Below are 27978 nucleotides of genomic sequence, written 5' to 3'. Positions count from 1 at the left end.
TTGACATATGTTTAAATTTGCTCCATTAAATTGGGCTTCTTCTTTCTTATTATCAAATGTAATTTGTTTGATTTAGGTGATCGACATAGTTAGTTTTTTATTAATTTAAAAAGATCTTGTAGCCATATTTTTAAGGGTTTGATGAAAAGTAGGTCAGCTTGGGTTTATGGCAAGGTATTTTTCTAGCATTTTATAGATTTAGTTAGACGAAATTTAGAAAAGCAAATGAAGAAGTGTATTTAAGTGTATTTATGTATTTATTACTTATTAAAAAGGGGAAATCGAACTGAATAATTTGGAATTAAAGCCAGATGTTCTAGTCATGCTAGATATTGATTTAGAAATTTTAAACAATAAAATTGAAAAAGTGACAATAAAAATACCATGGAAGAATTTGAGGACAGAAGTAAATTATTATTTAAAAGCAAAATTGCTATTTAAGAAAAGAAAGCAATGATGATTTTGTAGTTTAAAGCTATTTTTTGTTATTAATTAATTAGCCTATTGTTGTTAGCATAGAAGGATTTTGCTTAAGTTTGAAGCAGTGTTATTAGCAAAATGAAAAAGAAGCGACAGAGAATTTATAAAAATTACAAAAATTGAAGGAAATAGCGCTCCAAAAATTTGACAAGGAGCTTCAGGATAGGAAAAATCAATAAAAAAACAAGGAGAAAGGAGAGAAATAGGGATTTTTTATGAGTAAATTAAAGGACATGTTGAATAACTTGCAAGTCAGATTAAAAAACGCAAAATTCAGCTATACAAGGCAAATTAATGATTTCGAAATTGCAAAACTTGGTCTTCATGTCAGCGAAGTTGTCCTCCAATAAATGAATGAAAAAAAATTGGTTTAAAACACTTTAGAATTAGGATATGTATTCAAGTAGATATCAATTACAGGTCTTTAAGTCTATTTCGATTTCTACGAGCAATCGCAATTTGAATATTTAAATGTAAACAAACAAAATTGTTAATTTTTTATATTTACTTAATAAAATTTAACAAAACTTTTATACAAAATCACAATACAATCCAATCCAATCCGTCCTTCCGTTTACCTCTTTTTTTTTTGCAAATTCTTCACTGAAAATACTTTTTACAGTTTCACAAAAAAACAACAAAAAACGCATTTTCAATTCTTTTATTAACAACAAATTTTTTTTTTTTTAAGTTGTTATTGTTGTTGTTGTTGATGTAGTTTTTATCTAGTTGTTTTTTTTGTTGATTAAACTTATATTAAAAAGACCGCTTTTAAGTGCAAAAATTGATTACTCAAATAAATTTTTTTAAATTTCCCAAAATAAATAAAAATAGTTCAAATAAATTTTATTTGGCGTTTAATTAATAAAGCACAAATAAGCTGTTAAGATTTCCAAACAAAATAAGAAAGACTTTATAAAATAATTAAAAATATTTTATTCATTTATTTTTTTTTATTAGTTAAAGAAAAAAGAGAGCAAAGAGTTTTTAGACGAAAGTGTCTTGCATTTATAAGACAAAAGCATATTTAAAGAGAAGGATTTTTTTTCTGAAGATATCCAAATAGTGAAGGACTTCAATATTCAGTGCATCCTCAAAATGAAGTTCCAAGATGGATTGGAATTAGATCTGGGTGTAAGCACCTCTAAAATAATTCTTGTACTATAGCAGCAATAAATTAGAATGCTAATCAAACTAATTAATGACTTTAAATGGTACAGAAGAGACAGACCTTTAATCAGTCCTATGAAAGAAATATTTATAAAAGAAGATCCAGAACAATAAAAGTAAACAAGAAAGCAAAGACAGGAAAAATGTAAATAAATTATTATAAATAAGCTTGTGATTTATTTAAACCTTTAAAAGAAATCCATATTTAATTAGAATAAATAGATAATTAATTATGCATTTTTTCGAATTTATTGATAGTATAAGACATGGTAAATAAATAGAATTTAAAAATAAAGCAATTAAATTAAATGTCTTTGAGAATTATTTCCATTATATTTTAGTCCTAATTAAGTGAAATAAGATAGTTATTTCTTAGATTATAAAAATAACTTAAATTATATTGAAAATAACTAAATTAAATCATAAAACTGATATTTTAAATGGAAGAAAACTTAAAATAGAAATACTTAAGGGAATATTTTACAAAGAATAAATAAATAAAAGCTTAAAGTTTTAATAAAATAAAGTTCATCTTGAAACCTGAAATATTTTGAGATAATTTTAAAATATATTTTAGTAATTAATTGTTTAGGAATAAAAGAAGCTTAACAAAATTATTTATTTTTACTTAGCTTGAATTACGAATATTTATAATAAAATAAATAAATAAATTTATTTATTAATTTATTAGAGATGTTCAAAAAGGGAGTTGTTTAGTGGTGGCAATATTTAAGTAAGCTAGTTTAGTATTGTGATATGTTAATTGATAATTGATTTTTAAAAGTCAAAAGAATTCGTGAAGAGAATAGAATTAACCAAAAAATAAAGTTTAGACACATTGATAGAATAATAAATGATGAAGTTTACAAAAGATTATATACAGCTACATAAATTATGAGCAAACCTTTGCCCAAAAAAAAAAAGGTTAGTTTTATTTAAAATAATTTTGATGAGAGCAAAATAAAATAAATTATCTTTAAAAAAAATGAACAGGATTTCATAAAAAGATATGAGTATGATAACTCTTTGGCTTAGATCATTTTAATCAGGTAGTTTGCCTTAGAAAAAATCTCATAGATGACAGAAGGACTTTAAAGTGATGATAAATCTGTTCAAAACGCATGCTTGGAGTGGTTTAGGAAATTCGACCAATCAATCCAACTTAATGTAAGACAATTAAAATGTAGTGGCAGCAGCAGTTTAAGCAAACAAATTTAATTATTCAATCAATCAATACCATAAAATAAAAAATAAGAAGCAGCAGCAAGTTACTAATTTAATCAATACAAAATTAATTCGATTTTATATTAATTAAATCGATTCAATTTTTCGATTTAATAATAAATTAATTGTTAAAATCAAATTGATTGATTTTTTTTTGATTTGTATTTTCCATTTTTTTTCTATTTTTTTAAAATGGAAATTGTTGTTTTAAAAGCTTGAAATATTAAATTGGTTTGATTTATTTGATAAAAAATTAAAACAAAATAATATTTAATTAATTAATATTTTAAACTTTAATTAATAAATAGAGCATTAAAAGAATTTCTAATGATATCTCGAGTAAGAAGAGTATATATTCTGGAGAAGTTAAAGGGTCTAAAAAGCACATAATTTTAAATCTAAAAATTGATAGTATCGAGATTAATGTTAATGAAAATAATATGATTTCTGATATTAAAAATCTATACAATCAAGTTCTCCTATTTAAAAAGGAGCTAAAAAAGTACCCTAAGCTTTAAAAATAAGGTAAAATTTCTTCTTAAAATTTTTAAATATTTTGTTTAATTCTCATTTTTCTATAAAAATCTTGCTTTGAATTTATAAAAAACATTATTTTAATCATAAATTATATTAAAATCAATTAAATTTCTAAGAAAATAAATTTATTTAAAATTGATTCATCAATCGAAATAAATTTTTAATTCATTTTTCTACTAAAATCTTGCTTTAAATTTATAAAAAACATTATTTTAATCATAAATTAAATTTCTAAGAAAATAAATTTAATTTAAAGTTAATTTATCAATCGAAATAAATTTTTAATTATTTATTTATTTGTTTAACGATTATTTTTTTGATTTAAAATTATTTTTAAAATTTAATTGAATTTATTTTTTGTTGATGAGATTTTAAAATATTAATTAAATATATTTTTACTTTATTTTGCTTGTTAGTTATTTTTTAATTTACTTTTTTTTTGGATAGTTTTGAATCATTTGACGAAAAACTTTCTTAGCGAGCTTTCACATACTAAAAACCACTAGCAGAGGAGTCAGTTGATTTAACAGAATTTCTAAAATTCTGTGAACTAAATAGACTTGAATAATTTTATTGAAAATTTATCTTAGAATGAGGAGGAATTTATTTCGTTCAATCAACAAGACATGAAATCGGAGTATTTTAAGAATAATAAATAGAGTCCTTTAAAAAAATAAGGAAAAAATTAGGAAAAACAGAACGAGTATTTATTGAGAATATCAATAGATACTTTGAGGGTTTAGATTGACTAATAATAAAATTAAAAAGTTATAAAATTCTAATTTAGAGAGCTTGAAGGAATCGACTTACATACAAAAAATATTCATTATAGCAGATTTATTTACATTCCAAATGGTGTTAAGCTTTTCATTAACAGTTTGGTTGTCAAAAAGTTTATCAAAGCTGACAAGAGTGAAGAATATGAAAATGTTGTTCACAATCATATCGATTTTTAAGTTGACTCTATTGATTTTATTTTTACAAAACCTTTTTTTGAACGCTGCAGAGCTCTTCATTAATTAATCATTTTCAATGCTGATAAAATATTTGAAGCTCAAAAAAATCTTAATCAAAAACTCTAAAAAATTCTTTTCGAAAAGATCCTGTAAACATAACCCAAAGACAGTTCAAAATCAAACATATCAGTCAATATGGGCAGGATAAACATTTACTTTCCTATTAATTATCAAATTCGTTCTGACATTTTCCTCATTTAGTTGAAAAATCTCAAATCTTACAAAAGAGAGCATGACTCTCTCCTCGTTTTACAGTAAAACGATGCCTATTCCTATCACACTGAAAATCATAACAAAAGTGAAGTAAATCAATTTTCATTTTAAATTTCATTTTTACTAAATTTAAGAATTTATTATATTATTCCAAATTCATTTTTAGGGTCTAGATAAATATTATTAAATTAAATTCAATTAAATTTCCCCAAATCTTATCAAAAAATTCCACAAATAATTACAAAAATTATCAAATAATTTAATTTGGAAGACAAAAATTTGAATTAAAAATTGAAATAAGAATTTCTAATAAAAATTTAAGAGCAAAATTTATGAAATAATTTTTATAAAAAACAAAAAAATGATTAGCGAATTTAGTTGAAAAATGTGTAATTGATTATAATTTGAAAACAATGATTTTAATTGAAAATTATTGATTAATTTTATGTAGAATTTCAATTTAAATTAAAAATGTTTTTTAAATAAATAAAAAGAATTCTAAGGAAATGATAACGTTTTTCACTAGTGTTGATAGCTTGAGACTTATGTTTGTGAAAAGTTATGACTGGGAGGAATATGAAAATGTATTTTTGGTTAATTATGCCAAGCTAAATCAAAGCACAAAAAGTAACAGCATGAAAGAATCTACTAAAGATTAAAGCAATAATTTTACAAATAATAATTTCTAAATGCCTTAAAAAAATATAAATATAAACTTGAACAATAATTAGTAATACTCTTAAAATAATGAAAAGCTTAAAAATCATAAACCTTACGTAAGTATTTTAGAAACTTTGCAAATTGTTGTTAGGATTGATTAAGAAGATAGTGAGATGCAGTTTGATAATTTTACATAATAGACTGCTACAGCAACTATTAAAGACTATAAAAATGTTATTTACCCTCATAGTTTCAAAGTAAGATTTCAAAAACCCCTTCTATTCCAATCATTATTTTTAAATAAATTAAACAAAACAGATTTCTTTGGATCTTCCCTTTCTCATTTTTAACTTCGACCTGAAACAAATCCATATTTTAAATTATCTTGCGACAAAGTGGCTCATTCAAGGCGTCAATCTTTTCTAAGCAATAAAAAATCAAACACTTATTGGCTATGACCAAAAGACTAATTTATACAACCATGAAAAAAAGCTGAGAAAATCAAATATATTTGTAATTCAATTTAATCAAAAAGTCATTCTAACTATTTATTACTTTTTACCAAAACTAGGATAAACGAGAATCTGAATAAGAAAGGTATTTCAATAGTCAGGTAAAAATTCATTCAAAAAATAAATTTGCTTAATTTAAAATGAATGACGAATTCATTTAATTTTTTTTCACCAAAAAATGTTTTTGCTTATTTTCCTTCCTTTAAATATTTAAAGACATTTTTATTTATTTTCTATAATTTAATTTTATTGGTTAAAAATCAAAATATTTTATTTATCTATAGAAAAACAAACTTGATTGCTAAATAATTTTAATTCAAATTATAAAAATGAAATTTGATATTTTCTTTTTTGATTGAAAATAAATTGATTTTTTTAATTAAAAAATAGTACGGGTACAACAACAGCAACGGGTTTTTGTAGACGGAATACTAAGATTATGCGAATAACTATGTAAAATAATAAATAAATAAATACTTGCTTGCTTGATTTATATAAATTTAACATAATTTAAATTGAATTAAAGGATATACAACAAGACAGGATTATTGATTTGTTAGAGAATTTTATTGTTCTAAGAGTGAAAGTAAATCTGGAAGGACTCATGTTCAACCTTGCTATAAACAGCCAAGAAGCTTTCTAAAATAATAATATTCCTTAGGCAGCAACTCAGTCATTTCACTCTAATGACTTGTTTGCTTTCTATCTCAAGAACATCAAATTTATTTTCATTGAAAAAGTTTAAGAGCAAAATCTAAATTTGACAATCGAAACCATTGTCTTGGAATAAAAAGTAAAAAATTTATTTTTTTTATTTTAAATTTTTATTAAAAATGTGTTATTAATTAATATTTAGAACTGCTATGATATCTAGCTTAAAGATCCACTCGCTAATTTAAGCAGCAAATTGTTAAGTCAAAGCGATTATGCTAAACTGTATGCTAATTAGTATATAGAGAAGAATAACATTCAAACAAAAGTTTTAGATTAATTAAATGAAGAAGATTTTAATGAGAATGCACAATAAAAACAAAATTTAAATTGCTACAATTTTCATGCTCATAACTAGCAATTAAGCGGTGCTACTGTTATGGGTAATGTTAATGACAATTTAAATATTAAACAAGCTAAGTATTAAGATCTCTTTGATGAAATAGACACAGCTAAAGGTATTTTATTAAACTCCTAAAAACATTTTTATGAAAACAAAAATTCATCTTTTTTACAGGATTTAATCATGACTTAAATGAAGAAATAGAAGATTTGAAAGCAATTGGAGAAGGACTTTCAGTTATTTAAGAAAATGAAGTTCATGTTAATAATTAACATTAATATTAGCAAGAAGTAATGCAAGAAAAAGTGAAAGATTTTGTGATTGAGTAAAAAGAAACTAAAAATAAAAATCAAGAAAACATAAAAAATTATTTAAATGATGGAATTTACACTAAGCTGTAAGACTATTAAACCCTTTCTTCAAGTAAATAAATAAATGTTTTAATTTTTTTGATCAATTTAAATTGTTTTAATTAATTTACACAGAGAGATGCAGTTACTGCTTTTAGAATGGCAAAAATAGTTGTGGACTGATTTTAAATTTCATGAATTATCCTTCAAATTCAAATAATTAAAGCAATCCAAATAACACAAAGGACCATCTTTTCAGCACAATTAATTTTAGTTAAACACCAAATAAAAACAGCAAGCTAGGAACGACTGTCTTTCACACAAACACCAACAGCAAACTTAATTAAGAAAGAGAAGAATACAATGAACCAGATTTGCGATTAAGCTTTAAAGTATTTAGGAATGCACTAAGAAAGCAGCTTTCAGAAGAAAATTAAAAACAGTTCTCAGAAATAGATATTCAGTTGAAGCAGACAATTTTCACCATGGATCCCGCCATGATTCAATAAATCAAATTAATCCTAGACAGCGTAAGCGTGTTCACTAAGATAAATATAGAAAACTTCTAGCAATACATGAAGTGGATGGGATTCTGGCCTGATTTTTACTAAGGTATATTATAACTAAATCTTATTCATAATCTTTATTCATTTCTCCCTTTTAAAAAGAGGAACATGAAGTCTTTCTCGAACAAGAAACCATCAAGTAGAGCCATCCAGATGCATCTAATGAAATCCCCTCTACAAACATATGTGCCAAAACTGATGGAATCACTATCATCTTTGTCCATAAAAAGGTAAACAAGCAAGCAAACAAACAAACAAATAAATAAAATTTAAATTAAAAATGAAACATAAAGTTAATCAAAAAAAATCAAGGAATTAAATAAATAAACAAACATAAAAGCAAGAAAATAAATAAGCAAATTAAAAGCAAACAAACAAACAAATAAACAAGCAAGTAAACAATTAAACAAATAAACAAATAAATAAATAAAAAAGAAAAGGGAAAAAAGCAAAAACAAAAACAAAAACAAAAACAAAAAGAGAGAAAATAAAATATAAAGAGAAATCTCATAATAATTGTAATTTGAAAGAGAACTGAGAACGAACATGAGAATATTTTGGAATATTTAAATTTTACTTTGATTTGAAAAGAAGATCTTTGAATATATTGATTATTATATGCTAAGTGCTAATAAGCAAACATATTTCATTAACTAGATAGAAAGATATATATTGTGATTTGAATGAAATTAAATTTAGTTAATATTATTTTAGATAATTTATTTTAATGCAGTTAGAAAAAAAATAATATAAATTAAATTTAATTAATATGAATAATAATTTTAATAGAAAAATATTTTAAGAACTTTATTTGTTAATAAAAGGAAAACATCTTTTTGATGAATTTGGAGAAATTTGGATTTCAGATGAGGTCATTTTAACTTTTGACTAAGGTTGAGTTTTTTTCTTAGAATGTAAGCTTTTTCGAGACACATGATAAGATTGGGGCACATTCCACTGTAATTGAGAGTCTCAAACATGAAGATCCAAATACTTTGAAGGGAGAATTCATCATTTATAAAAATGAATAATTGGCAAGCATTTAAAAATTCAAGACATATCTTGGGATTAAATTGTATGGAGTAAAGGTGATATTCTTAAAGAGAAGTACTTATGAAATTCAGTTATATATCAGGGCTCACATTCTTTAGGCTTTACAAAAGCAGCTCTCTGCAAAAGATGAAGAAATGATTAATAAAAAGTTTAAAAAGAGAATTTTAAAATACTTCAAGTTGCCTATTTTGGAAGAACATAATCAAACAGTTAAAAATGAAAAAGAAAGTTAAAGTTTTTAGCATCACCACTAAAATTAGCAACAGAGTAGCATCTTTAACAACAGCAAGCTAAATACTGAAGATTAAGCTAATGATGAGAATAAAGGATCTACTTTTCGTTTAGAACTCTTGATTTTAGATTCACAAGCAATAGGCTTTAGGAATTCCCTTTCAAACGATGCTATCTACCTGCATTTTCAAAAGCTTGGAATGTGGACAACAGGTAACATTTACATTACATATATATTCAATCAATGATTAATAAAAACTTATTTTATGAATGATTAATGAATACATACATATTCAATGAATGATTAATAAATAGATCTTTTATGAATGATCAAAAAATTTATATTTAAAGAATGATTAATAAATAAATACATATTCAATGAATGATTAATAAATAAATAGATATTTTATGAATGATCAAAAAATATATTATTGAAGAATGATTAATAAATAAATACATATTCAATGAATGATTAATAAATAAATAGATATTTTATTATTGAAGAATGATTAATAAATAAATACATATTCAATGAATGATTAATTAATATTAAATAGATATTTTATGAATGATCAAAAAAGATATATTTAAAGAATGATTAATAAATAAATTCATATTCAATGATTGATTACTAAATAGATATTTTATGAATGATCAAAAAATATATTATTAAAGAATGATTAATAAATAAATTCATATTCAATGATTGATTAATAAATAGATATTTTATGAACGATCAAAAAATATATTATTAAAGAATGATTAATAAATAAATTCATATTCCAATGAATGATTAATAAATAAATATGTATTTTATGATTGATTAATAAATAGATATTTTATTGAATTTATTTTAGGTGCTTGGGGTATGGATGAAGGAGAGCTTATACTTACTGAGCTTCTGCAAAATGAGATCACTAAAGGAGGAAACGATTTAGAATTTTAAGAAGTAACTAGTAACGAGTAACAATAAATGCAGGATTGGTAGAAAGCTATGAAGCTTGTTGATTAAGTTAATGAAGTAATATTTGAAAAAGAATTTGAAGGTTAGATGAGCTAAAATAACGAAGACGATTAAGCATGTTAATCGAATACAAATAGATCGCGTAGTCATACAATAGCAAGCGATTTTAACTAAACAACAAAAAATTATTTAGAAAATCAAACTCCAGAGGCAAGCCATTCTATGACTTTTTCAGAATCATAGCAATCAGATTAGTCAATTATTAATTATGAATCGCTGATTCTTATTAAAATTAAAGGCATTCAAATCAGAACAAAAGAAGGAAAAGAAAACAGTGACCTGGTTGCAGTTGATCCTGGCAAAGATTGGAGCATTGTCCTTAAAATCTTGACAGATGAACGATTTAATGAAGAAAATCCAGGCATGAATTAAGACAGAAATCCCCTTAAAAGTAATTCTTAAATTTCAAATGTCGAACTTAATTCATTTTTTTTATTCCATATTAAATTCTATAAATTAATTAAATAAGATAAATGAGTAAATTAAACCAAAAAAACCTAACTAAGTATCATTCTCAAAAATAAAAGTTTGATTAATATTTTGAAATCTAATTATTTATACTCAAATACATACTAAATCTTTTAATCTTCACCTTGAAAAATTAAAACATAATGGCTGAGTCTATTTGAATCAATATATTTTATTATTAAAACTTTTTCTAAAGCAACAAAAACAATAAAAAAGATATTTTATTTCTAGTTTAAACATAGAATTTTGATCATAATTTTGGATAATTTTTAAAGCAATACTTTTTAATAGAATATGAAGAATTAAGATAAATTTATCAATCAAATCAATGAATTAATAAATATTGATTGTTATTTAATTTTTAATAAAAAAAATAAACCAATAAAGACATTCATAAAAATAAATTAAATTGCAAGAATTAATTAAGAAAATAAATTATAACCAATTAATTGATAATATCAAATTAGAAAAATAAATATTAAAGTTAAATAACATGAGTAAATTAAATATTTAAAAAAGAAATTAAATTAAAATTATGATAATGTTTTTATCAAGTTTTTTGATTTAACATAGAAATTTATCATATTTTAAAATTTATTTTCTATATTAATTATTAAAAAAATAAATTAAATTATAGTTGACATTAGAATTAATGCTCTAAATTTATACATTTGGGATCATGATTATAAAACTATCTGTAAGTTTTTCCAAGAAAATTTAGGTGAGTAGCCATAAACTGTCATTCCTTCAGGTACTACAGACTTAAAGAACGAAGAAGTAAATCGAAATTCTAAAAAATTATATTAAAAATGCAAATTCCCTTTTTAATTAATATTTTAAAAATAAATAAATAGACTTGGTGCTTTATCGATATCAGACTTAACAAAGCGTAAGCAAAGATTTTTTAAGGCGACAGAGGCGAATACATAAAATACTACCACAGTAACTACTGCAATAAAAATCTTTAGAGAGATATAAACAGCATTTATTGTAGATGCAAGGACAATGCTATCAACAATAACGAAGCATCAATTGGTGAGCTAGAAATAAAAGGTAATTGATTAATTAAATATAAGCTATTTTTTTAAAAATATTTCTTTAAACTAAATTTTTTTAATGATTTTATTATCATAAATTTCCATTTTATTGAGAAAAAAATATTATAAATAAAATTTTCTCACAGCTTTGAATAAGCATTTTCATTTTTTTTTTGATGTTTTCATACAAATATAAATTCTAAATTTTAAAATTATCTTCATGATAACATGATCATTTTTAAAAAATATTTTTTACAATTTATTTTATTTTTTGTTCTAAGTTTATTTTGAAATTTTTTTGGAATGATTTAGAAATAATTAGCTTTACAAATGTTTGATATTTGTTTATTTTAGATTTAACTTTTTTAGGTGAGTTAAACACTTTTAAAAATACATTTATATGAATAGATCTAATTTATAAATTCTACATGCAAGAATATGGAGGTAAAACTATGAAGCTATTTGTTGGACACATTAATTTGGATGACAACAGAAAGAATTCGAAAATAAATGGAAGAAAGGTTTTATACGATTTGAATTTGCAAGAATTCAATATTTTTGAAGAACTATCTACCTTCGATTAGAATGTGGATGATAATTAAAATATCATTTTTCAAAACATTGATGAAAACAACCAAGATATTGATAATAATAGTCAGTCAGATGAGATGGAAATTTATGAGAACTTTGATTAAATAGATGAAAATGAAGGGTAAAAGGAAGAAGAAAATTCTGGTACAGAACAATCCAATTTAGAAAACGAGCAGAGCAAAGACAGCAAATAAGATAAAAAATAAGAAATAAAAAAGAAAGACAAGCAAAATCATCATCATAAGCACGAAGACAAACATAAAATAAAACACAAAAAATCTCTTAAAAAATCTCCATTAAAAGAAAAAAATAATTCTAATCAAAAAAATGTAAATTCATTTTTAATATTATTTAATTTATCAAAATTTTCATCAATCATTTTAATAAACCAATTATTATTAGTTCAATAAATTAAACACTCAATTATAACAAACTCTTATTAATATAAATAATATTCTATGATTATAACTTAGTAATTAACGAAACTTAACAATTTATCAGCAAATAAAATATAGCAAAAACAATCTTTAAAAATCTATAATAACAGTAAGAAAACACTGTATATGCAATATAAAAAGGTCTTTTATCTATTAAATAAAGTTGAATTTTACTTAGTATAAAAATAAACATTTAATGAAGGACTAAGTATCAATATAGAACAATTTAACTATTAAATAACAAGAAAGAAAATCATTTTGCCAAAATTATTTGAAAAAACTAAACTTAATTATTATTTGTACATTTAGCAATTAAAAAAAGATATTGATTTTTAAGAATTTCAATGATTTTTGCATGATTTTTATTATTTACATGCATTTATATTTCATAAAGTTAACAAATACTTAGATTAACAAATAGTTATTGTTTTTTGGACATTTCTAGCAATTAAAAAATGATATTGATTTTAAGAATTTCAATGATTTTTGCATGATGTTTATTATTTACATGAATTTATATTTTCATAAAGTTAACAAATACTTAGATTAACAAATAATAGTGAATAAATTTAGCATAGATTTTACAAAAAATATTTATTATGTTTACAAACAGTTAATATTTTATTAAAAACCAAACTTAATTTATAAACTATTTTTAAATTTTTGCTATTTTTCTAAACAAATAAACAAGAGTGAAATTAAAAAAAGCGATTCTAATTATTTTTTATTTATTTATTTAGGTGGATAATAATGAAAATAAAGAAATAAAAGCTGAAATAATAAAGATTGTAGAAGAAAAGAAGGATGAAGTCATAAATAAAGAAGAGCAAAAATAATAGGAACAACAAATTTAAACACCTCAAAACAATTAAAATTGCTTTTAGAGGTTTTGTTCATCAATAAAAAACATTTTGAGTTGCTCTTGTATGAGAAGAAAATAAGTTTAAGAAAAAAAAGAAAATGCTAACGTTTTATAACAAGAATAAGGGTGTGTTGATTTACAGAAACAAGATTTATATTTAGTTGAAAACAACGCCTAGTAAAATGGAGCTGCCTAAAATTTGAAAATGAATAACAGAGATGAAAACAATATTTATTCTCATCAATAGCTTGTTCCCAATGAGATCGAAAAAGTTGTTTAGTTTGAACATAATAATGAACATGAAATTATGCATTATAAATAAGATTGTAATCCAAATAGCTTTTAACTAAAGAAAAAAGTAATTTTTTAAATATTTTTATTTTAAATTTAATCAACAAACAAATTAAAAATAAGTCTTCATCTGTTTCACTGGATAAAGTGGATTTAAACTAAGATATAATTGAGTCTAACAGTATAGAAAGAGAATGGCCAACAGACAACTATCCTAAAAGGAAAAAAAAAATATATAAACTCGTTGAGTCATTAAAAAAAACGATTGCAAACCCGAAATCTGATTATGAAGATCTACAAAATGGTAAAAAATAAATAAATAAATTAATAATTCTTTAAAGTTTTAATGAAATAAATTTAATTTAATTTTGATAAATTTAAAGATTTTTTTTCAAATTAATTTTGTTGAATGTGTTAAAATTTATTTTAATTAATTGAATTAAAGAATTTGATCTTATGTACAAACTTCATGAAAAGAACAAATGCGATTTCAAATTCATATTCCGTTCAAGGCCTGATGGTGAAAAGCTGATAAAGATGATGATCGAGAATAAGACAGTTTATTTGGGTATAGATTTGATCTCTGATATTGTAAGATTCTTTAGAAACCCATATAATGGTTCTGACTTTTAGCCTAATGTAAAGCAATCGCCTTACTTTAATAATTTTGCATAGATGACTGTTGAAATAAAAGTAAAGTTTTATTGTTTATTCGAGATATTTAGAAAATGAAATGAATTTTTTTAATAAAGGCATCTAATTTAATGTGCTTTACCAAGAGCGAAGAAGGAGAAGTTTAGACTGAAAAGTAGCCTCCTCCACCTAAAATTATGAGATAAGGCAGCATTTTTGTTACTAATAATTATAATTTTTAAAGCAGTGCTACGCAAAACTAAAGCTAAGGAGGAAAAAAGCATGAAAGAGAAACAAAAGAAAATATTTCAAGCAATAATAGTACTCTTGCTTTCTTCTTGGATAGTAAATACACTCATAAATGGAAAGGTGACAGCTATTTCGGTCCAGGAAGTGTTAAAATTACTGTTGACACAGACATCAAAAAAGTCATTCTCATTTAAAATTAAAGTGCATTTTCGTCAGCTTCCCCGAACAATCTTAATTCTCCTTCACAAAAGCCAGTAAATTCTTTTCTTCTATCTAAAATTACAATGAAAAAATTAATTACTAAATAAATTATTTTAAGGCCAAGTTATTTATTTGAAAGAAATTTAAATTTAAGAAACGCTTGAGATCTAAAATCAAAGAAAAATATCTTATTTAAATAAAAAAAAATTGAAACTTGGTCAAATAAAAAATTAATTTGAACAAATTTTGTTCTAATAAATATAATTAATTAATTAATATTTTATTCATTTTTTAAAAATATTTTGAATCAATTTATTTTTTATCAGAAAGAAATTTTTTTTGCAATTACTAAAATTATAAATTTAAGTTTTTCATTCTGAAAAAATTAAATCCACTCTCTTAAATTAAAATAAATATTTTTATTTTTATTTATTTTTTAAGCAAAATCAAAGAATTTACTTTTTTTTACAATTAAAAGTTAAGTTTCAGCTTTTCATTCTGAAAAAATAAAATCCAATTAAATTAAAATAAATTTTTGACTCATTTTATTTAAAATTTCTTTCAATAACTTTTTTTTAAGTAGAAAGAAATAACTTATTTTGTTATGATAGCTAAAATTGCAAATTAAAAGTTGTTATTTTATAACAAATTGCAAATAAAAATTTGTTATTTTAGAACAAATTGTTCAAACAAAATATTATTTGATATCATTTTATTAAAATATTAATCTATAATAAAAAAAAAAGAAAAATAGAGAAATTAGTAAATTATTCCTTTCTAAAATCAACAAAATATTTTTTTTTATTTAGATTTAAAAATTTGATTCAATTTATTTAAAATTTAAAGAAATTCCTTTTTTTAAAATATAAAAATAATTTATTTATCTTTTTTTTTAAATTTTTTTGCATTTTGAAAGATGTTTTTTAACAAATTTAAAAATAAATTATGATTAGATGTAAGGCTTTCCTTTCAATTTGTAAAAAAAGAAGAGCTCTGAGGTAACATCTGCTTTAAATAATTATTCTCAGATAAATCAGAACATTAGCAAAGATAGCTTTATTTCTGGAATATAGCAAAATAAATCTAAATAACCTAGCAAATCTCAGTATTTTAATCCTAACCTTTTTCACCAGGTAAGTGCTGATTCGTACATGCAAAATAATACACCGAACAATCAGCAATAACAGCAAATGAACAACAATAATTTTAATTTCAATAACTAGAATTTATTTATGCAAAATCAAACAAATATAACAAACTTAAACAATTAAAGCACACAGCCTACTTAACAAAATGCAAATAATTAATCCCAGAATAACGTTTTTTAACCAGCAACATCAATAACATTTTAAAACTAAAATTATTAATCTCAATACTAAAGCTATTTACAGAATTAAACACAAACTATAGTAGAAAATATAAAACTAGTTTTCGAAACAACTTATGAGCTAGATTTTGTCAGAAACAAAGACTAACAATAAAGGAATGTTATAATTTAAACAAATGGACAATCTAATACTAAAGACAAGCTAGCACAACAAAAATAGTTCGATTTAAATGAACACTCTTACAGAAGAACTAATATCTCTGTAACAAACAACAAAAAGAACAAAAACGAGCACTAAGCCTCAGTCACTACACTTGTCAAGCTCTAAAAAGTCATAAAAAGTATGATGCAACCCACATCTACACCATTAAGCATTCCATACATCCCAGTTCAAAGTACAGTACCAATGAGTCCATTCTTTGACTACAACGTATAAATCCTCACTTTGAAAGTAGAAAAATTCCATTTCGAAATCCTTAAAAATAACTTCGGTGTCAAAATTCTAGCATTAAAATTCGACAATCTCTATGCAAAAAAAATATAAAAGCTCAACAACTCTCTATTTGGTTTAAAAGTAATTTCTTATTTTTTAATCATTTAAAACATTTATTTATTTAATCATCTTAATACTTCATTATAATATTTCAGAATTTTTTTAAAATAAATTGCATTTAATTTGATATAAAAATTTTTAGATTTTTTAGCATTTAAAATGTTATATTACAAATTACTTCTACAAAGTTTGTACCTAAATATCTAAATAGCTAAGTTATCAAATAACAATCTAATTACCCAGCTAAATAAATGTGTTAATATTAATTAACTAAATGAATGAATTAATAATTAAATAATTTACTAAATAGCTAAATTAATAATAAATTCAAAAATTAATTTATAGCTAAATAAATAAATAATTAATAAATTAACTAATTAATAGACTTAACATCAAATTAACTAAATAAAAAAGAAAGTATAAAACTATCTATCTATCAAATAAAAAGCTAATTTAAGTTTATTTATTAACTGATTAACTAACAAAATATTGGTTATCTAACTAAATAATTAGCAAATTAACTAATTTATACTATATAATCACCAATTATTTGAATGCTAATTTTATTTTTATTAAAATTTAAATATTTTAAATTAATTTTTTAAGAGGGTTTTTTGAATTTTTGAAAATTTTAATAATTTAAATTAGGGAGCGATTAGCATAGATTATTTTAACAAAAGAAGGATCACTTATGAGCCACTGCTAGAGCCATGGATATTCATGGTTAGACAAGAACGTATTGGGAATAGCCATAATCTGACTATTCAGAATTTTGAGTCAAAAAAAGGTAGAAAGAATTGATTGATAAAGAAGTTTTTACTAATTTTGTTTTATTAATTAGATTAAAATATGCTTCCTTTGCTGAAAGAACACCATAACAGCTTTAACCTTAATGTTACACTTTCCTGCTTAGAGACTATTATGGAGGCTTACAGAATTTACAAGGGAACAATGACTGATGAAGAACCTTATATGATTATTAATAAGACGGGACTACCAATTGAAGTAAAGGATTCTAACAAAGAAAATAGCTAGCCTTAAGAACTGTAAAACTAGCAAAAAACAAAGTGGTAAGGTTGGAAAGAAGTTTACGCGTTAAGGATGCAGAAATAGAAATAAGTGCAAAAGCTTAATGATAATAAGGCATTAATTAATTTGAATATCTTGAACAATATGCATAACGCCAGCAATAGTAATAACAACTCATTCTTCAATGTGGCTTCATAGATGATAAATTACAATTAAAATAACCTAGCAAATCAGGAAAATGGTAATTTATTAATTAATAACTTAGAATTCTGTATTAATATACATTTTATTAGCTAACTAAGGAGGAAATTATGATGGCACTGCTCCTATGTCAATATTTAGAAAAGATCAGAAAAACGGAGAGCAGAATATAAATGGATAAATTCAGGAAATATCAGATGAAGAAAAGGAAAGACTGTCTCCTTTGGTGATGAATTCAGACAATTTTTAAAAATATACTACAAATCCCATTCATGAGGGAGACGAGTAATAAGAATTCAACAACAATATGGAGGAAAACGGGAGAATTAATACTTAAGGCAGTCAGTAGCCGCCTCAAAGGAATTTAAAATTGGTTATAAAGCAAGTGTCCGATCATTCAAAAGATCAAAACAATAATTAAGGAACTTAAGATTCCAACAATAATTTACTTAATTTACAAGCTTTAGACCAGCAAGGAAAGCCTTTGAATTCTGCTCACAGTATTCGTTAGAAAAATAAATCAAATAGCAGTCAGCATTTGAATTTTTACAATTATAATTTGAATGCTGATGATTAAAACAATCAATCAGTTGAAGATAAGAATAATGACAATAAAAATCTTCCTCCTATTATGATTTTAGAGAAGTTCAATTCAATTAAATCTGATTAACAAACGAAAGTGAATCTTTCTAAATCTTAAATGAGAAAAAATTCATAAGAGTTCAAACCAAACCTTTTAGGCGTAAATAATGAAAATTAAATTGAACCATAAAGAATAAGAAAATCTACAGACGCATATTTAGAAGCTGCTAATTAAAAAAACTAGAAAAAGGGAGACTTAGGCAATCTTCTAAACATCCAATAACCAAATCAGTAAAAGCAAGTCTCTATTCTAAATAGTCCAAAACAAAATCTAACAAGCTCGATTAATCTTAATAATCAACAAAAGAAATCATCCGAAAACAAAAAGCTAGGACCTAGCTCTTTATTTAACAAAAGCAATCTCATGCAAACCCTAAAAATGAATAATCTTTTATCTAGCCAAAAAAACAGGCAGTATCTTTTCAGATAAATAAAAAGAATATAACTAGACCATGTAGGCAAAATACTCATCCCCCTTAAATTAGACAAAAACGAGCTCTTCGAAAAAAAGAAAGCTCAAGAAAACACCCTTCTCCTCAAAGCCAAAAATCAGTAGCTATAAAAGAAAAAAACTCAGAAAGATGCTAAAAATCAAGAAAAAGACTTCACCTTAATGAAAGCCTTCATGAGCAATCTCACCTCCCTCTAAAAAAACATCAACAAGCTAGGCCAAGAGCTCATCAGCACTCTTCTCAACAAAAAAGTTAATGAAAGTGGCAAAACCTATCTTCTCGTTGATAACAAAGTATTTATTTATTTATTCATTCTTTCATATTTTCAATTCAAAAAAGATTAAATTCTAGAAACAAATAAATTTATAATTTATTGAATAAAAAAATAAAATTATAGCTTAATCCTTAGACTGGTTCAAAAGAAATCACGATTTCTTCTTCTGTAAAGTTTTTCAATAATCTTTGTAGAACTATTGTGATAGAGTTTTAGACCGAAGTTGAAACAGGATAGTAGAAGTAGTAGAACTAATTCAGCCTAATTGAGTAAAACTCCTTCTTTGAAATTCCTTTGGATAAACTAGAAGTCTGTGCCTATGTTCGTCTTTTCCCATACTTATTAGATAAGGATAACCAGCCTATTCCATACAATCAAATAAATGGACATTATGAATTTGTATTACTTAGCAGCCTTATCAAGGACAAAACCTCATACAATGACTATACAGTCGATGAAGACGATATAATAAGTGACATCCTCAAAGACTAAATCTAAGGTGTCAATGTTGAGAAAGGTAATAAATAATCAATTTACACATTTATAAATCAATCAATAATTAAATTTATAAACGAATGAATTATTATAAAAAATTGAAAGAAAGAAAGTAAGTAAGTAAGAATTAATAAATGAATGAATCAATAAATAAATAAAATAATCTTAATAAATATAGAAATGAGTGAATAAGTAAACAATAAATTTATAAATGAATCAATAAATAAATAAGTGAATGAATGAATCAATAAATAAATAAAATAATTAATAATTAATCTAAAAATGAATGAGTAAATAAATAATAAATTTATAAATGTGAATAAGAAAATAATAAATTTAATAAATGAATCAATAAATAAATAAATGAATGAATCAATAAATAAAATAATTAATAAATAATCAAAAAATAAATGAGTAAGTTAAATTTATAAATGAATGAAGGAAGGAATAAATAAATAAATTATTAAAATTATTAAGAAACTGATAATTTATCTATTTTTTTGTGAATTATTAGGAAACAGGCTAATTTACAAGGAGGACTATGAAGTGAATCCACATATTGAAAAAGCAGATAATGATAAATCACTAAAATCTCCAACTAAAAAATTGAGTTAAATAAGCAAAATATTAGAAAATGAATAATAAAGATAAATTGCTCATTCTGATTTAATATACTTTTTAGTGACTTGTGTAAAGACTAAACATTCAGCTAGCTATTCTTTAAGTGAAAAGGAATTTGCTTATGAAACAACACTTATTATAAATCCTATTTTTAAGTTTATCAATGCAACAGTGAGCAATGTGAATATTATTTATGGAATGAATGTGCCATTGAAACCAATTCAATCAAAGCTAAACTAAAGTAAAACTAAAATAGAACCAAAACAAATAGTTCCGAAAGACAGATTAGAATGTACAAGTGTAATAGAAAATAAATAAATAAATAAATAAATTTTTAGTTTAAAATGGTAATTAATATATTTATTTACTAAAAATTAGTGCCCTTCTTCAGAAGATTTGTAGATTGTCATTTCACTGAATTTGTACAGATAGACAAAAGAGCTTAAAATATTCACTAAGCATGAATAAAAATACAAGATTGATCTAAGACTGGAAAATTTCATGAAGAAAAGCATTATTTTATACTTAGATGTTGTCAAGCTGAGCGAAAAGAGCAGAGAAATCGTTCTCTTTTGCCCTTACTTAATATTAAACAACAGTGGTTATAAAGAAATTAAAATTAGAGAATTCGGACTCACTACTAATATTGATTCCCATTAAGATGAAGACGAGGATAATTTCTTTAATAGGAAAGACAGGAATCACAATAGCATTTAAGGAGCTGGCAGTAGCTAGAAAAAGCGTCCATCTATTTTTGAGTAAATATAAAATATTTTATTCAAGAAATAATCAAATATTTAAATCAATAAAAAGAATCAACAATAATGATGCTAAAATTGACTCTTACATGAAGCCAATAAAAAGCCAAAACAAAATTGAAAACATCTTGGATGAGAACGGAAATCCTATTCAAAGAAGCGAAAAGGAAAGCAAGAGACATACTATTTCAGAGTAAAAACTTATTTAAAAATTAAAAATCTCATAAAAATTATCTAATAGAAATGAAGAAGAAATTCAAAACTTAAAGCAATTGAGAATGTTTTCGACCTCAAAGACAATGAACAAAGTAATTCATTTATTAAATTTATTTTTAATTCATTTTTAAATCAACTCAATAAATCAATGAAAATTATTTATTTTAAATTGTTTATTTGATAAATTATTATTTAACTAAATTTTTAATAAATAGATACAAATTGGGTTGTGTCCTAAGGGTAGAAAAGATAGAGATAGCGCTAATTGGTCCTAGCCTATTTCTTTACAAGCAGCTGATGGCATTTTTATCATTTAGGATAAAGTAAAAATTATTTTTAGTTATTTAAGTGGAATTGAATATGGATTAAATGTTTTAAAAATAGAAATCTGATTACAGAAATTAATTTGAATTTGGTATAACGATAGAAAGTGCTCCTGGGTTTTGGAGCAGATCTAAAATTATTTGCATAACTCCTAGATATATGATAAGAAATGAATCTAGCTATGATATTATCTTGAAATAAAACAAATCTAACTATAAGGACGTGTTGAAAGAATGCTGCTAATTAGAAGGGAAATATGAAAATAGTAAAGTGAGTGTCAAGACTTTCTATTGGTCAGATTACAAACTTCCTTAAGAATGCATAATTCAATTGTTGGGTTAGAGATTAAATGAAGACACAGTTCAAGAGTTTAAAAATACAACTACAAACAAGTTTAGAATTGATAAAGTAACAAAATTAATTTACTATGATGATTTAAAGAAATAATTTTTTATGAAATGTTTAAAATCAAAGGTTGGAGATATTGCGGTGAAAATAAAATTTGATCAAGATGTTCAACAAGGAGGAGACGAAGAAATTCAATACCTCAAAATAAGCACTTAGCTCGAAGATAATATTTTTATTGTCACAATTATGAATGAAGATAAAATGAATCCTCCATTCTTCATAGAAAACTAAACAAAGCACGAAATCTACTATGGGCAGCATATTCAGGAAACAAAAAATCTTTGGTGTCTAAGAAGAAAAAAGCAAGAAATGAGACAAATATCGACTCAAGTTCTATATCCTGGAGAAAAAAAGAAGTAATTGTTATTAAAATTTATTCATTTCCTTATGTATTCTCATCATAAAAAGATTTACTTGGGATGAATGGGTTGTGGAGAATGACCATATTTTAGGAGTTGAAATTGAGAACGAAACCGTCTATTACAATATTGATAAAATCAAAGACTATCCTCCTATTAAAATCAGAGAGTCTGCAGACGAGCTTAATAAAAAGGTAATAAAAAAAATAACTTATATTATTGCTAAATATTTTTATTCTTGCAAATAAAATATCACAAATTAAAAAATCTAATTTTTAACGAATTTTTAATTCAACAAACGAAATTTTTGATAAAGAATTTATCTGGGTCAATAAGTAAAATTACAAATATCTTTTAATTAATCTTTTAACAAGCAAGCATACAAAAATAGAAATGAATTTTAAATAGACAAAGACTCAAGCAAGTAAATAAACAAACAATTAAAAAAAAATAATGAAAAAAGCAATCAAGCATGCAAATAAATAAATAAATAATGAATGAAAGAATGAAAATTATTTTTTTAATTAAAAACTAAAATAAACAGAAAATGATAAAAGTATGTATGGTTAAATATGGAAAAAATTATCAGAGTAAATTAATACTTAAACAAATAAATTATGGATTTTAAGGAGTTTCTAAATAGACGATCATAAAATAAGTGAATAAAATATTATTTTAGCTATTTAGAAAAGCAAACTAATTTATGATTCTGTCGATGTCTTCTTATAATTATTTAAATAAATAACCAAATTAGTGAATTGACTCAAATAATTAATCTATTTTTTCATATTAAAACAAAACAAAAATAAATGATTTTAGTTTGAAAAAAAAGAATTAATTATTTATTATTTTTTGTTAATAAAATAAATATTTGCACACACAGTCATTTTTTAAAGTAAATAATAAAATAAATATTATTTAAATAAAATAGAAAGCTATAAATAAAAAGTTCTTGTACAAAAAAGGAAAGATTCGTCTAAAATTTAAGGCAGTGGACCAGTATACAACTAAATTTATTATTTTGGATGTATTTTAATAGAAAATGAAAGTTTATGATGAGAAAAAAGAAGTATCTGGAGAAGTTATTAACTTGAAGGTAATTTAGAATAAACTCATTTTATCATTAATTGATTTTTTATTTTGTTAAATGTTGATTGATGTTATTTTACTTATTTAAAGGGAGCTAATATAGAAGATGTTAGGGATTAACAGTTTTTAATGATTAAAGGTAATCAACACTTTTACTTTGAAGCTATTTCAGAAAAAGAAGCAAAAGAGTGGACTGAGTACTTGTGGAGAGCAATTCTTCTTACTACGCCAGATTTGGTGTAATTTAAAATTGAGCCTATGGAAAGGACAAAGGTAAATAAATTTAAATTAACTCGGGAGGGTATTTTATTTATGATTTTGTTTTTAAAAAGGTTTTGTGCTTTTATTAAGTAAAATACGAGGATGAAATGAATTAAAATAACGAAAACAAACAAGGAGATATGAATAATGATAAGATGTTGTTAGAAAATGATGAAGAAGATAATTAGGAGCAAGATAAAGCTCAAACGACATTTATATTTAAAATAACAAACACAGTTGGTATCTCTTTTATTGACAACATTCCCAAAGAAATTCTGCAAATCTCTTTTAAAAATTTAAATTTGATCTATTCACTGAGTAATGAGTAGGAAGATAAAATAAGGAAAAATATATTGGATGACATCGACAACAATCCAAACTTCTTAAATAATAATGCTCCTACTCCTAACCAAAACTCTCTGATAGCAAACACATAAATATAAAACACCCTGGCAAACAATCTTCAAAATAATAATACTACAAATCCTATGATGAAAGATAATTAAATGATCAGTGTGACCTAAAATCAAAATCAGCGTAAAATTAATTTAAAAGCACAAGTAAAAATAATTAAATTTTATCTAATTTAATAGAGAGCTTGATAAACAACGAACCAGAAGTCAATCAAAGAATATTTGCTAATCAGAGAGCCTTACTGTCTCTGCAAATAGACTCAATCATCATTAACAACTAAATAGAAAATACACAATTTCCAGTTATCCTTGCTCCAACCAAAAGAAAAACAGGAGATCCATTCTTTATCATCTCAGTGTTATGGAAGAATCATGTCTAAAAGAATAATTAAAACAAAAATAAGAAGAACAAATTAGTTTCATATATCCACCAAACAAGTTTTTACGTAGACACAATAGAAATCAGAATTGACGATCACATTCTCGACACTGCTATCTCTTACTTCAATTAAGTAAAACTTCATTAATAATTTTATTATTTTTCAATAATTTTCATCTTTTTTTCAAAAATTAAAAACTCTCAATGCATTTTTCCTTAAATAAACAAAAAATTTGTTTTAAAAAATAAAAAAAGTGTTTATTTTTATAAATAAATTTGCCTATTTTTATTGCAAATTTAATTAACTTTTGTAGGAATTTCTTATCAAATATTTTTTATTAATTAATTATTAGATTACTTCTTTTCCATTATTTATCATTTATTTAATTTTTGGTATTTGATAAATTCACTTTATTGTCTTCTAAATTTTTTAAAAATTAAAATGCTTATTTTTTAGAATAAATTTACTTTTTTTAAGATTTATTTTGGGAATTTCTAATGAAATATTTTTTATTATAAATTTGCTTTTTCTATTGCTATTTTTTATAAATTATTTTATTTCTTTTGCATTTTTTATAATTTTTATTTAATTTTTGATTTTTATAAATTAATTTAATTTTTTGTTTGTTTTTTTAATAAAATAATTAGGTCAGAAATATTATTTCGATAAAAAATAACTCAGATAGTTTTACTGAATTGAGGATATTCAAATTTGAAGATATTGAAGATAGATTGTCTATGGCTCTTGAAAATTAGAATGGCAATAATTAGATTTTAAATTATATTAAGAATTTGAGAGTAGAACCTATTGATATTTGTTTTACTTTTAGAAGCTCTCCTGGACATTCTTTGACTGCTTCAACTAAAAATATAATAGGAGATTTCGGTTTGACTTTAGCTAGTATTGATTAAGCTAAAATTAAGTTGAGCTAGCTTCTTATGACTCATATATTTGGGTCTATTAAGGACATTTTTACGAGAATAACTAAACATTTTAGTTAGCAATTTATGAGACAACTTTACAAACTTTTGGGATCATTTGATTTCCTTGGAAGTCCTGTTTCTCTCATTGAAAATTTAGGTAATTTAATAAATTATTCAAGCAAAATTAATTAATGATACATCTTTTTTTATAGGAACAAGTGTCGTTGATATGCTTTACTAGCCTTTCTATGCGCTTGTCAAAGGCAAGAGTGGTTATAAATTTGGTGAAAAATTCGCTATTGGAGCTGTGAATTTGATCTCAAGCAGTATTTCAGGTGTTTACAAGACAATCAACAAAGTACTACTCAAAGCATTTAATTATTATTTAAAATTTTATTTTATTTTTTTTATTATAGATTATTGGTACTATCATGAAATTGTTAGCTAGTTTTACTCTGCATAAGCAATATATTCATAGCAGATAGATTAGATTGAATAGAACTATCAAAAATGTCAAAGAAGGAGTCATTATTGGTTTGAAGAACTTTTTTATTGACTTATGGCAAACTCTAACAGGAATATTTAGAAGACCTGTCTCTGAAGCAAAACATGGTGGTATTTTAGGATTCTTTTTAGGTCTCTATTAGGCTGCAGTATCGCTTGTTATTCGTCCTACAGTTGCAATGTACGACTTAATCACAACAATTATTCAGGTAAACTTAAAACAAACATGAGATCTATTCATTTATCCATCTAAAATTTCGTTTTAACATAAAATAGGGACTGCAAAACACGGCATAATATGAAGAACACATAATGGATACTAGAAGTAGACCAATCAGATAATTTGGAGACAACAAATAGCTTATCCCTTATGAATTCAAAGCAGCTATAGGAATTGATATAATAAAAAGATATAAATTAAAAATATTTGAACACGAAACAATTCTCTTCTTTGATGAACTCATCATAAAAAAGCTAAAAAAGAAAAATATTGAATCACAAATTATACTTTCAGATATCAGAATTGTCTATGTTAAAGTAAATTAAATATTCTCTTTTACTTTCATTTTTATTATTTTCAATCATTTATTTCTTTTCATCATTTTCATAATTGAATTTTTTATTTGCAATATTTTCAAGAAAAATTTATTATTTATTTTATTGATAAAATGTTTTTAATTAAAATTTTTTGGATTAAAATAGAAACACAGTTCAATTGCTTATAAGAAGATAATGTTGCATAAAATAAAAAAAATAAAATATGATGAATCTAGCAAAAAAATGAAAATAAAAATGCATGTACCAGTTAAGAAAGTATGTGTTAGATAGAAATTCGACATTTATTTGAAATATGAAAGCAAAGAAAGAGCTCAGTTACTATTAGATCAAATAATTAAATACTAAAGTCTTTAAAGGATTCCATAATTTGAAGTAAAACTAGATTGAATTAGAATAATTTTAATGAAGCAAAATATTAATAAATATTTAGCAAATTATTTAACTAAATAAAAAAAATGTTTTTCAAAAAAAATAAGCATTAATAATAATAAAAAATAATTAACTAAATTAATTGATGATTAAACCATTTCAAATAATTAATTATTTAATGCTTTGCTTTGGTAGCATGACAAAATATAAAACAACAAATAAATAAATAAATAAATAATAATATAAATAAATAAATAAATAAATAAACCAATCAATAAATAAATAAATATATTTATAAATAGAATTTCAAACAATAAGTGAATATTTATCTTAATGTAAAAATAATTAATAAATATAATTAATTAACTAACTAATTACAACATTTTTCCGTATTCTATTATCCTTAATTTTGTTTACCCATTTTATCTATCCATTTATTCATTCATTCATAAATATACTCATTTATGCACAAGACAGACAGATAATTATTTTATTATTAATCAATCTTTAATTAAATAAAAAAAAAACTTGCAATTATATTTAGTTGAAAATGCTCAAACTAAAATTAAATATATTTTATATTAAAAAAAAAATTATATTAGTTATTTAATTTGATTTAAATTATTTCACTTAATTAATACCTGCTTTGGTTACTAAAAATATAAAACAATAAATATAGCTATTTTCAGAAAATTATTTCTCGAGTTAGAAATATAGACTTAGTAAAATAAGAAATATTATTTAATATAATATTAAAAAAAATAAAATAAATTAAAAAAACAAAAATTTGTTAAAATTTGATAAAAACAATTCTAAAAAGTAGGTTATGTTTTCTAGATAAGCAATACATTTATTTATTTATATTTATATAATATTTATTTTTTAGAGCATGAGAATGTAAAATTTATTGAATTAAATCGTGAATAAATTATATGCAAATATGAAAACAAAAATAGTTAGTAA

General features: G+C 23.2%; 1 protein-coding gene across 1 annotated transcript; it reads left to right on the top strand. All coding sequences in view use genetic code 6, as the record gives it.

Moving 5' to 3' along the window:
* Positions 1-7: 7 nt before the first annotated feature.
* On the top strand, positions 8-27033 carry TTHERM_00752150 (PH domain protein, putative; the record flags this gene model as incomplete). The annotated part of the gene is made up of 50 exons (XM_001018314.2): positions 8-58; positions 114-174; positions 276-406; positions 501-953; positions 1441-1795; positions 2342-2383; positions 2435-2574; positions 2644-2817; positions 3183-3399; positions 3859-4730; positions 5135-5557; positions 5619-5813; positions 5872-5913; positions 6203-6265; positions 6339-6605; positions 6669-6981; positions 7041-7289; positions 7352-7828; positions 7885-8012; positions 8607-9279; positions 9924-10481; positions 11196-11335; positions 11413-11611; positions 12004-12515; positions 13364-13843; positions 13900-14080; positions 14222-14469; positions 14529-14912; positions 15813-16760; positions 17388-17526; positions 17581-18009; positions 18062-19356; positions 19461-19854; positions 20347-20753; positions 20832-21211; positions 21267-21404; positions 21453-21519; positions 21643-21750; positions 21812-22159; positions 22226-22515; positions 22568-22712; positions 23450-23614; positions 23698-23880; positions 23940-24405; positions 24462-24793; positions 25309-25741; positions 25797-25942; positions 26001-26297; positions 26365-26625; positions 26791-27033. 50 exons carry the CDS (start codon positions 8-10, stop codon positions 27031-27033), a joined length of 15642 nt encoding a protein of 5213 aa, XP_001018314.2.
* Between the last annotated feature and the right edge of the window lie 945 nt (positions 27034-27978).

The sequence above is a fragment of the Tetrahymena thermophila genome (assembly GCF_000189635.1).
Source record: "Tetrahymena thermophila SB210 genomic scaffold scf_8254598, whole genome shotgun sequence".
NCBI lineage: Eukaryota > Ciliophora > Oligohymenophorea > Hymenostomatida > Tetrahymenidae > Tetrahymena > Tetrahymena thermophila.
The sequence above is the reverse complement of the archived record's forward strand: the minus strand, read 5'-3'. Positions and strand labels throughout refer to the sequence as shown.